This window comes from Pteropus vampyrus, unplaced genomic scaffold (assembly GCF_000151845.1).
Source record: "Pteropus vampyrus isolate Shadow unplaced genomic scaffold, Pvam_2.0 Scaffold434, whole genome shotgun sequence".
Taxonomy (NCBI): domain Eukaryota; kingdom Metazoa; phylum Chordata; class Mammalia; order Chiroptera; family Pteropodidae; genus Pteropus; species Pteropus vampyrus.
In genome coordinates this window covers 917562-930380 of record NW_011889215.1, presented here as the reverse complement: position 1 = coordinate 930380, position 12819 = coordinate 917562, and the positions used below count along the sequence as shown (strand labels likewise).

The 12819-nt window shown below is 36.9% G+C and overlaps 1 protein-coding gene across 1 annotated transcript in view; it reads left to right on the top strand.

Moving 5' to 3' along the window:
* Positions 1 to 12819, top strand: part of SPIRE1 (spire type actin nucleation factor 1) — a 207688-nt gene that overhangs the window by 72784 nt on the left and 122085 nt on the right. Inside the window, exon 4 of the mRNA XM_023523983.1 lies at positions 9663 to 9896. Coding sequence (XP_023379751.1) covers positions 9663 to 9896 — 234 coding nt within the window. The remainder of the gene's footprint in view (positions 1 to 9662; positions 9897 to 12819) is intronic.

Genomic DNA, 12819 nt, shown 5'->3' with positions numbered 1-12819 from the left:
CGAGTGTGGCATCAAGAGATTTTTCCAAAAAAATAGAACATGGTCAATTGTCAAATGCTGGTGACAGGTGGTGTCCAGCAAACTGTAGTCTGGCGTGCAGGGCTCTAAACAGAATAGCAGTGTAAGATAGAGCTGTAGTTCTAAAGGAGTTACAGTCCTGGTGCAAAAGTTAAGTTGGTTCTGTTATTTCTTTTTGGAAACCTTGGTAACCCCTGTAGATAAGAAGAATCAGGACTTTCTCAATGTTGCCGTGTTAACACTTCCTAAGCAATTGAGCAGCCCCAGTCATTTTTTAAAATTGTGGTAAAATATACATAGCATAAAATTTTAACCATTTTAAACATTTTAAATGTGCAATTTAGTGGCATTAATTATATTCACAGTGTTTTGCAACCGTCACTTCTATGTTTCCAAAACTTTTTCATCATTCCAAATAGAAACTCTGTTCACATTAAGCAGTACTCTCCATCCAACCCTCCCCTAGTACCCTGCTCTGTCTCTATGAATTTTCCTATTGTAGATATTTTATGTAAGTGGAATCACATGGTATTTGTGTTTCTGTGTCTGTTTTATTTCATTTAGCATAATGTTTTTAGGGTTTATCCATATTGCAGCATATATCAGAATTTCTTTCCTTTTTAAGTGTGAATAATATTTCATTGTAAGCTTTATTACTAGTCTGCGTGTGTGCGTGTGTAAATTTTTTTTGCCCTCTCAATGGTGGAAAATTCCTGTCTTGTTCTTAACCTTGTTCAAATTTGATGGTCTTTGATGTGTTTTTGTATGTGTGTATGTGTGTGTGTGTGTGTTTTGTTCATTCCTAAAAGTCCTTAGGGTCTGCATTTTGGGGGGGGGTTATTTTTTAAGCTGGAAACCAGTTCCAAAATTGAATGTCCCTAAGAAGCAGGTTAGGCAAGTTCCCATTATCATGGTAGAGTTTTCAGAGACAGCTGTTGTTGCTATAATTTTTTTTACCCCTATTAAAATACAATCTACTAAAAGGCCAACTTCAGTTCACTTTGATTCTTCAACTGTGACATTTCCATAAGCAAAACTCATATTTATAAAGCCTGTGTATTTCATGTTAGCATTCCAGTTCTTCAGTTTTCTTAACTCTTCTAGATGTCAGTATTGGAAGGGACTTAAGTGATTTTTCTTTACGTTTACTCTTGAAGAGGCTTAGATCTTTGGAAATTAAGTGACTGGCCATAGGTCGCACATCAGATAGTGGGCAGATTCCATTTTACTACTACCAGTCCAGTATTCTCTTTACAGTGGAAGTACTTTGTTCAGTTCTTTTTAAAAATCTTTTTAAATATAACAAAATGCAGATACTTTAAATGTCCAGCTTGATGAGTTTTAACAAATTTGTACACTTGTGTGACCATCACCCCAATAATTTCATCACCTCAGAAATTTTCCTCTTTAGTCAACCCCCTTCCTAGCCCTTTCAATATAATGTAGTCATACAGAATACATTTTTGTGTTCACTTTTTGCTTAGCAAAATGTTTTTGAGATTCATCTGTGTTGTTGCATACAGTAATAGTGTGCTCCTTTCTATTACTAGTTAATCATCCACTGTGTAGATATATTGCAGTTTGTTCATCTGTATATCATTATATATGAGTCTTTTTGTGGACATATATTTTCATTTCTCTTGGGTAAATTACTAGGAGTGGAATTGGTGGGTCATATGGTAAATGTATACTTAACTTTTATAAGAAACTGCCAAGCTACGTATTTTACAATATGGTTGTATCATTTTGTATTCATATCAGCAATGTATGAGGGTTCTAGTTGTTCCACATTCTCATCAATACTTCTTATTTTCATTGTTTTCAATTTTAGCCATTCTAGATATAAAATATTATCTCATCATTTTAATGTGCAGTTCCTTAATTACTAATGATGTAGAGCATTTATTCAAATGCTTATAGGCCATTCGTATATCTTCTTTTGTGAAGTTTATGTTTAAATCTTTTGCTCATTTTTATTGGATTATATTTATCTTACAGATTTCTAAGATTTAAAAATGTATTCTAGATTGAAGTCTTGTCACACACACACACACAGACTAAGTAGTTTTCTCCAGTATGTGACTTGCCTTTTCATTTTGTTATTGTAGTCTTTTGAATAAAGAAAGATATAGCAATATGAAAATGACTAAAGTGATATACTTAGAGTGGAGCTGTAAATGGAGAAAAAAGGTTCACTGGGCTCAACGTAAAAGATTTAGAATGGCTTGTTAATGAATTTATGATATATTCACATAGCAGGTGCTCAGGAAATGGTATTGAATAAAGGAGTTAACTTGCATGCATGCACAAACAGAGCTTTTTGCCACTTAATAAACACAAAAGCATATATAAATTTCAGGGAAATATTTTTTTTTTGAAAAGTGACTGTTCTCTATTGGAGGCTTGATTTGCCAGAGGTCATGGAATAATTATCCTGTCACTGTCAGTAACTGACCCCTTGTCTTCTCATTACCTTCAGCTTTTCTCTCTTTACTTCCTTTTTGTCACCATTTAAACATGCTTAAGACTCTGTAGTCTTTAAAAAAAAAGTAATAAAAAATTCCTACTTCTGCCCTGTCTCTTCTCTGGCTACTGCCATATATTTCCCTTCCTCTTCATAAACATTTCTGAGTACACATAACACTGTTTACTCAATTCAGACTGCCCTTGCTAAAGTCACCAGTGACCTCTGCCTCACTAAATCCAGTGGATGGTGCCTAGGCCTCCACTGATCTCTTATCCACATTCAGTACACATGACCATGCATGCCTGCCTTCTTGAAGTATTTTCTTTCTTTGATTTTTGTGATAACATAGTCTTTTGATTTCATCCTTCCCGCCCTTCCTCAGTACTGTTGCTCCTTTACAGTCTAGTCTTTTGATTTCTTATTCTCTGGCCAATTATTACGTGTTTGGTTTTTCTTCTCTTCTGTGTTTTCCATCCTTAGGCTGTGTCATACACTCGTGTGACTTCATTGACCAATTATATGCCCAGGAATTTCACTTTATGACCCCAGCTCATAGCTCTTTTCTATGTCTGCATCGATGCCCTTCTAACATCTGTGATTGTGTTTCTTGCAGATATCTGAACTTATTATCTTTATCTCTGAAACTCTTTTCCCTCCAGTTTTCCATATTTATAAACGGTACCACTCTCTCTACTAGCCCAAGTTAGAAACCTAGGAATCACTTTGATTCCTGTTCCCTACAGTTAATGCATTGCCAAGTCTTTGCCCCTGTCAATACTACCCCCTAAAGGCTTTTCAAATCCTCACCATTTTCTTTCTACCCACTATTATCATCCCAGTCCTAAGAAACCATCATCCCTAGGTTGGATTCTATGGCAGTAGCCTCCTAACTAATCTTCCACATCTGCTCTGGCCCATTTCTCATCCATTCTCCAACACTGTAATTTTTAAGCCACACTACCTTTTTTTTTTAAGTTAAAAATTTCTGAGTACACATAACACTGTTTACTCAAAGGCTTTATTTCTTTAGAGCAGTTTTAGGTTTACATTAAAAATTGGATGGAAAATACACAGTTCCTACATCCCCCTACCTTCCCCAGTTGCTCTGATTATTTATATCTTGTGTTAATGTGGCACATTCATTACAATTAATGAGCCAATATTGATACATTATTATTATTATTATTATTAACCAAATGTAGGTTACATTAGGGTTCATTCTTTTTCTTTTTTAAAACATCTTTATTGAGATGTGATTCACATAAATTTCACCCATTTAAACTCAATTTTACTGCTTTTTTTTGTCTATTCACAGAGTTGTACAACCATCAATACAATATAATTCTAGAATTTTTTTTACTAAAAAAGAAACCTCATATTTGTTAGCAATCACTTTGCATTCTTCCCTACCCACAGCCTCTGGCAGCCATTAATCTGCTTTCCATTTTTATACATTCGCCTGTTCTGGACATCCTATATAAATGGAATCATACAGGATGTGCTATTTATGACTGGTCTTCTAGGTTCATTCATGTTATAATGAATGTATCAGTCCTTCATTAAAGTTTTTAAAAAATTTTTCAGTTACAATTGACATTCAATATTATGTTAGTTTCAGGTGTATGCATAGTGGTTAGACATTTATATAACCTATGAAGTGACCCCCCCCCCCCCGATAAGTCTAGTACCCACCCCGACACCATATATAGTTATTACAATATTGTTGACTATATTTAGAGTTCACTTCTTGTATTGTACATTCTGTGGATTTGGCAAGAATAAATGACATGTGTGCATCATTACTGTATCATATAAAATAGTTTCACTGTCTTAAAAATCCCCTGTGTTCCACAATTTCATCTCCTTCCTATTCTCCAAACCCCTAGCAACCACTAATCTTTTATTTTCTCTGTAGTTTTGTCTTTTCCAGAGTATCATATGGTTAGAATTATATAGAATTTAGCTTTTTTCAGATTGACTTCTTTCACTTTGCAATATCCTTTTAAGGTTCCTTCATGTCTTTTTGTATAGCTCATTTTTACTTTTTTTTTTTTTTTTATCTCTGAATAACATTCCATTGTATGGATGTACTACAATTTGTTTACCCACTCATCTATTGAAGAACATCTTGGTTGCTTTTGAGTTTAGGCAGTTGTCAATAAAGTTACTGTAACCATTTGTGTGTAGGTTTTTTGGTAGACATTAAGTTTTCAACTTATTTTTGGGTAAGTACCATGAAGTGCAATTGCTTGATTATATGGTAAGAATTTGTTTAGTTGTCAGAAACTGTCAAAATGTTTTCCATGATGTCTGAATTATTTTGCATTCCCATTGTTAGTTAATGAGAGTTCCTGTTGCTCCACATCCTCACTAGCATTTGATATCAGTGTTTTGGATTTTAGCCTTTCTAATATGTATGTAGTGGGATCTAACTGTTGTTGTAATTTGCAGTTCTCTAATAACATATGATATTGAGCATCATTTCATATGTTGTTTGCCATCTGTTTATCTGCTTTGGTGAGATATCTCTTCTGATCACTTGCCTATTTTATAATTGGATTATTTTCTTATTGAGTTTTGAAAGTTTGTTGTATATTTTGGATAGCTATCCTTTATCAGATATGTGTTCAGCAAATATTTTCTCCTAGCTGTGGCTTGTTGTTTTATTCTCTAAACAGTGCCTTTTATGAAGCAGAATTTTTAAAATTATAATGAAGTCCAACTTTTCAAATTTTTTATTCCTGGATCATGCTTTTGGCATTAAATATCTAAAAAAAGTTACCAATCCCAAGGTCACGTAGACTTCCTCCTCTGTTTATCTTCTAGTTTTATAGTTTTTCATTTCACTTTTAGGTTTATGATCCCTTTTGAGTTAATTTTTATGAAAAGCGTAGGTCTGTGTCTAGATTACACATGAATGTCAAGCTATTTCAGCATGATTTGAAATAAACACTGAGTAAATCTTTTGTCAAAAGGCCAATTGACTATATTTTTGTGAGTCTATTTCTGGGCTCTTTATTCTGTTCCATTGATCTATTTATCTGCTCTTTTGCCAATACCACACTGTCTTGATTACTGTAGCATGATATCTTTTAAAATTAAAATTCGATCAGATTATCCCACTCTTCAAAACACTTCAGTGGCCTGCCATTGCATTTACTTGATGAAAATGCAGATAGTCTATATGAGGCCCTATGTGATGTGCGAAGCACTCCTCTCCACCTCTCTAGCTTCATTCTAGCCCTTTCTCTTAACTTTTTTTCTTTAATCATTCAATGCTTGTTCTGACCTGTAGGCCTTCATACTCATGGTTTCCTCTCTCTGGAATTCTGTTCTTGCTTCCTCTTCTCCTGGTTAACTTCACTTACTTTTCAGGTCTCATTATTTTCTTAATGAGGGCTTCCCTGATCTCCAGATTAGATTAGGGCACTCTATTATATCACCCTTCCTTTCTTTTTTATTATGTGTAGCACAATTACATGACTTATTTATTACCTTCTCCCTAAGGCAAAAGCTCTATGAAGGCCAGAGGTCTCTATTTCTTCATTGCCACATACACTTTGTTCTTGTTAAATATCTGTTCACCGAATTAATGAGTAAAGGGAAAGAAACTTAGAACACTGGACATTAGTTACATTAACTAATGGAAAATTGTGCTTTTTATGGAATAATTTTACTAGATGTAAGGCTACCAAAGTTAGTATATAGAGATTGCAGCAAGAAATTTTATTGTCTTTTGTAATATTTTTACGAGCAAAATGGAGAAGTGTCAGATTAATATTTACGAAGTTAGATTGTAGTCGATGTTAGCATGGCGAAAATGTCTCATGTTCTGAAGGGCTTATTAGTTGGGACTATCTTATTTAACATTTAAATCAGTTTTTGAAGACCCGGAAGGCATACACAAATAGATAGATTTTAAAGTTTAGGAGTGATACATAATGAATTAGATGGCAGACTCTAGTTTTTAAGTGATCTTCCTAAGCTAAATTGATTGGTCAAAATAAATAGGATAAAATAAATTTCACAAAAATGTAAAACATTTTACCAGGTCTAAAAAACATCTTTACAAACACAGGCTTAGAGAGAAAGATGTTTAGCTATTACGAGATGTGTAAGACTTGGCCACTATGATTGACTGTAAACCCAAAGTGTTAGCAATTTAATGAATTTAACAGAAATCTGAATACCATACTGGATATATTTATAGAAGTACGTAGTGTGGAACAAGAAAGGTATTCATTTGGTGTGTTCTCTGATGGTTATACTGCACATGGAATAGGATTTAATTCTGGATGCCACAATTTAGACAAAATTGGCACACTGGGAGATGTTCAGATGTGCATTTTTATGGTATAGTAGAATTCTGGATATGGAATTTCATAAGTAACAAGGGCAAGTTGGAGTCCTGGCTTTGTTACTTGTTAACTGTCTGGCATTAAGCAATTTATCGACCGTTTTTCAAGCTCTTATCTTGAAAATGGGGATAAAATTAGATTATCTACATTTTTTCCCCTTTAATCCTACCTCACAGGTAGGATTAAAGGGGAAAAAATGTTCCTAGTAAACTGACAAGGGGATTCGAAGAGTAGAAGAAACTGTTTTGGTTTTAACTTTTAGGCTGGAGAAGAGGGAATTGTGGCAGTGAGGCATGACAAGGAAGGCAAGAGTGGCTACTGTTTGTTGGATGTCAGCTATGCTAGCACTATGTTTGACAACCCTGATATAGGTCATCCCCATTTAATCAGATTTGGCATTAAAGACTTTTATGCTATTGCAATTTAGACATATTTAATAAAGATTTTAAAGTACATACTCTGTGCATAACAAAGTTGTAGGCATTGTAGCAAATACTAGGAAGAGTCAATATTGTTGTTCTATATTTAACCCAACCTCTTGGAAACACAGCATAAGGCTGGGCATTATAAGATTGACATGTACACAAACTGAGTTACCACTTTAATGGACCGAGGGAACATCTAACCTTTTGCTAAAGAAGCATATACCTAGTTCAGAAAGAAGGTATAAAACAGCCTTCTTGAATAAACGGATGACCCCTGGAGGAAAGGTAATGAGCAGGGGAGAGAATGAAGCTTGCTGAGCAGTCCTGCTAAGGTTGGAACCCATGGCTGGTGTTGGCATTTGCTGTGGTTTTATGGTTTTTCTTTTCCTTTTTTTTTTTCTTCTGCAGTTCTAGAGGGGTAGGGATATAGATAGTTATATTCGCCCAACCATGCTAAGATTCTCAATTAACTGTAATTCCTAAGTGAGAATATTTGCAGTAAGAACTTCTCAGCCTTAAAAATAATATTCTTAACATAGTTTAACTTTTTTTGATGTCTAAGGTTTTCATTATATTAACTACGATGATCTGATTGTTAAAGTAACTGCTCTATGTTCAATTTGACAAGTTTTAATTGAGTGCACATCTCAGTGCCAGGCTCTGCTGACGCTGAACTGAAAGTAAAAATCCCTGCCCTCAGTAGCACTTGCCTGTGGTAAGAAAGCAATACTATGAAAGCAATGTGCACCATTCTTCTGCCAGAGGAACCACAGAAAAGGTACCTTCCCTAGAACAGATTGGCGGACAGGGATGGGGTGTCAAGGGAGGCTACCAGAAGAGGTGACTAAAGCAGTCATTTAGCTTGGAACTCAGAAGATCTGTTATCACACAAAACAACTTTGAAAATAGTGGTTAGAGTTCCAGATCAAACTATAAAAACCAATGAAAATATGTTATATTTTCAATCAGAAATACTAAAAAAGAAAAATATTGTTTAAAAACTAGAAGTTGAGAATTTCTAAGCCTTATATTCATTTTGAAAGCTGTGTTGAAAAAATATTATTTCACTTGATAAGTAAATTTCAGATTTTGTGGAGATTTTTTTGGCGGGGGGGATTTTTTAAGTGAATGCCTGAGGGCTCTTAAGGGCTATGGTATATGATAATGACTCTGTTGGATTTAACTCATCTTCAGAACTTCTGACTTTCCTTTTCCTTGTACCATGTAGCTGTTTTTCTGTTTTGTTTTGTTTTTAAATACAGCATTCACTGTGGCTACAAGTGTAATAAAGAAAAGCAAAGATTAATTGATGGGAGGTAACTGGATAAACACTGGGCTAGGGGTAGGGAAGGGAGGGCAGCTAACATTTATTCAATACCTATTATAAGTCAGCTACTGTACTAGGTACTTTCATGCATAGTGACTACATTTAGTCTTAACAAAATCCTATGAGATGTAACTATCACTGTTACCAGTCAAGAAAAATCATGACTAAAGTAAATAATTTGCCCCAAGTCAAATGATTAGTGGTAAAAGTCAGAATTTAATCCTAAGTCTTTGGCTTCATTGCCAACGTTCTCCCAAAAATGGCTAACGTGAAATGAGCTGTTGGTACTATAAAATAAAAGAGTTGTTTATATGTGATTTTTCTGAGAAAAGAGAGACAGTTTAAGGTTTAAAGTAGAATTCCCTATATTGGCTACAGCCTGGTATATTTGTCAGGGTAACATTAGACAGTAATGTATACCTAGTGTTCATAAATCAGGTTCATATATCTTGGGAAGTAATATTGGTGGAGTTGGAGTGATAGGGAGAGGTGTCTGTGCATTACATTGAAAAAATTTCTCACTCATTTACATCATGAGAGATATGTGTTTCCAATGATTGAATGGAATATACAGAACAGTATATATATATGGATGTGAATAGAGTTTTTTGTTTAAGCTTAAGTTAACTGCTACCCATAACTGAATTTTCAGTTTCTCAGATCCTTGGTATGTCTGTGAAATCCCTACATTGGCATAAGAGTTCTGAAAGGATATGTTCTTTGATAACTATATCTATTCTCAAAATATCTTTTGGAAATATGGAAAATCAGCCTGGTTGGTATTTTATTTAAATGGAGCATATAGATTTTATCATACAGTGTTAATCTAAGAAAACATAAAAAGAGTTTGTGTGTTTTTATACTGGTTTGAAGAAATCAGACAAAATTTTTCATCTTTTTTAATGCATAGGTGAAACTTTTAAGTATCTCCTCATATCTAATTTGTCATATGTTTCCGAAATGGAATAGATTAGACCTAGCTTAAATATTATACTAAATATTTTATGCTTACAGTTCTATTAAAATCTTTAGTCATCTCCATTGACTACCTTTTTTAATTTTTCTAGGTTATTGAATCTTTGGGAATTATTATTTATAAAGCATTGGACTATGGTTTGAAGGAGAATGAAGAAAGGGAATTAAGCCCTCCCCTGGAGCAGCTCATAGATCACATGGCCAACACGGTGGAAGCTGATGGTAGCAATGATGAGGGCTATGAGGCTGCAGAAGAAGGCCTGGAAGATGAAGATGATGAAAAGAGAAAAATCTCAGCTATCCGGTCATATAGAGATGTCATGAAGGTAAAGCAGCAGTTTACATAGTGCTTTTTTCTTTCAAGAGTTGTTATTTCACTTATAAATATTGATTGGTGATGATGTTCGAGTCTGGGCAAGATGGTGGAGTAGGAATACACTGTACTTGCCTCCTCCCATGACTACATTAAAAATACAACTAAATTATAGAACAGAAACCTGGAGAACCACCTGAAGACTAGCTGAACATAACTCCTGTAACAAAATATAAACAAGAGGCCACATTGAGACTGGTAGGAGGGGAGGAGATGTGAAACGGGCACGTCCTGCACCCATGTGTGGTGGTTGAGCTTTGGGAGAGACATCTAGACTGCGGAGGTTCCCCAGAGGAGTAAGGGGTCCCAGCCCCACACTGGTCTCACCAACCCAGGGTTCTAGTTCTGGGAAGAAGAGTCCCCACAAAATCTGGCTGTAAACATCAGTGGAAATTCCAATGTGCAGGTGAGACCCGTACATCCCCTTAAAGGGACCGTACACAGATTCACTTAACATGCAAGCAATCACAGTGGGCTCCAGCCGAGGGACAGCAGCACAAGAGGTACCAGAAATACAGGGAAAGACTGAGTTGTGTGGCTTCAGAGTGAGGGCTGGAGGGACAGCCTCTCTAATCCATCTTGTGCCCTCCTCCTGTGCAGCCTGCAGGTGGGCACCATCTTATCTATGTTGAGCCCGCCCACTGCCAAATCTGATTCTGCATTGGTCAGGTAAAATCCACTCGCTTCACCCTGGTGACTCCCTGGGACCTCACCGCACCCAACTCATGAATTGCCAGAGCCATACTTGTGGCTAGGCAGCCAACCCCACCCTGCCTCTTGGCTGGAGGCTCTTTCAGCAATAATCAACAGGCCTCCAATGGCAGGCAACCAGCCCCAGTCCAACTGTAGTGTTTCTTAAACAAATCTCGGGTGTCTGACGGCCTGAGGAGGGGAGTGGCTAGCCTTGGTGTGATGAGACTTTTCGAGTGGCCACAGGCTCAGCACTGGCATGAAATCTGAATTGGCACAAACTTTGGGAACACAGCTCGCTCCAATGTGGTGACTTCCTGGGACTCTGCCCCGCCCAACACACATACAGCCCAAGATTCATTCAACTGCTGAGCCCTGTGGGTACCCAGTAGGCAGCCTCAGGCCTTGGGTTGCCATGATCCTTTAGCTAAGCTGTCCCAGGCCTATTACGGGTGGCAGTCAGCCTCATTACAGCGTGGTCTCTCCCACATATCTCTAGGTCCAGCACAGGCAGAGACCAACTGCAGATTGCCTTTTAGCTCCTACAGGTAGCCTCGGGCAGGTCACAGGAAGCAGCTGACCTGGGCCTGCATGGAAACCACTGCAAATGGGCCCTAGAACCAACACACCCAGAGGCTGGCATCAGACCAAAACAGAGCACCACCTGATTAGCCCAAGTGGCACACCCAAAGGTGGTCACACATGCCTGTTAGGGTAGATCCCACTGTGGAGGGCTGAGCCCTACACAGCAGCACATACTTTATGGGTGTGGCCAGTCCCCACTGTTAGTCAACCTAGTGTCAATCCCGCCTACTGACGTCTTAACGGCAATCAAGGCATACCTACAATAAGAGAGCACACATAGTCCTCACAAGGGACACTACTGGAGCACCAGGTGCCGTTGATCAGGGAACTGTGCCTCAGGACCGGGCACACAGGGCACCTATTATATAAGGCTACCCGCCAAGACTAGGAGACATAGCAAGTTTATAGAAATGAACACAGAGAGGTAGCCAAAATGAGAAAACAAAGAAACATGTCCCAAATGAAAGAGCAAGAAAAAACTCCAGGGGAAAAAAAAAAAAAAAAAGAAATGGATGGAAGCAGCCTACCTGATATCAAGTACAAAACACTTGTTTTAAGGATGCTCATTGAACTCAAGGGAAAAATAGGTGATCTCAGTGAAGACTTCTATAAAGAGATAGTAAGCAAAAAACAAGACATAGAAACCATAAAAAAGAATCACTCAGAAATGAAGAATACAATAACTAAAATGAGGAATACACTAGAAGGAATCAACAGATTAGAAAAAAAGAGAACCAGATCGGTGATTTGGAAGACAAGGTATCAGGAAACACCCAATTAGAACAACAAAAGGAAAAAACCAATGAAAAAACATAAGGAAAGTTTAATAGACTCCTGCGACAACATCAAATATAACAATGTCCGCATCATAGGGTTACTGGAAGGAGAAGAGAGAAAGCAAGAGAATGAGAATCCATTTGAAGAAATAATGACAGAAAACTTCCATAACCTAGCAAAGGAGCTAGACATACAAGTCCAGGAAGTGCAAAGAGTCCCAAACAAGATGAACCCAAAGTGGCCCACACCAAGACACATCATAATTAAAATGCCAAAGGTTTCAGGAAACGAGGGAATCTTAAAAGCAGCAAGAAAGGCAGGTAGTTACTTACAAGGGTGCTCCCAAAAGACTGTCAGCTGATTTTTCAACAGAAACTTTTTAGGCCAGAAGGGCTTGGCATGAAATACTCAAAGTGATGATAAGAAAAGACCTGAAACCAAGACTACCCAGCAAGGCTATCATTTAAAATTGAAAGTGAGATAAAGAGCTCCCCAGATGGGAAAAAGCTAAAGAAATTCATTACCACTAAGACAATATCAGAAGAAATGTTAAAGAGACTTATTTAAGAAGAAGAGGGGGCGGACAAACAAATATGAATAATATAATGGCAATAACTATGTACCTATCAATAATCGCTTTAAATGAAATGGATTAAGTGCTCCAATCAGAAGACATAGGGTAGACGAATGAATAAGAGAACAGGATACATATGTACTGTCCACAAGAGACCCACATCAGATCGAAAGACACAAAGAGACTGAAAGTAAAGGGATAGAAAAATATTTCATGCAAATGAAAATCAATAAAGAAAAAAATCTGGAGT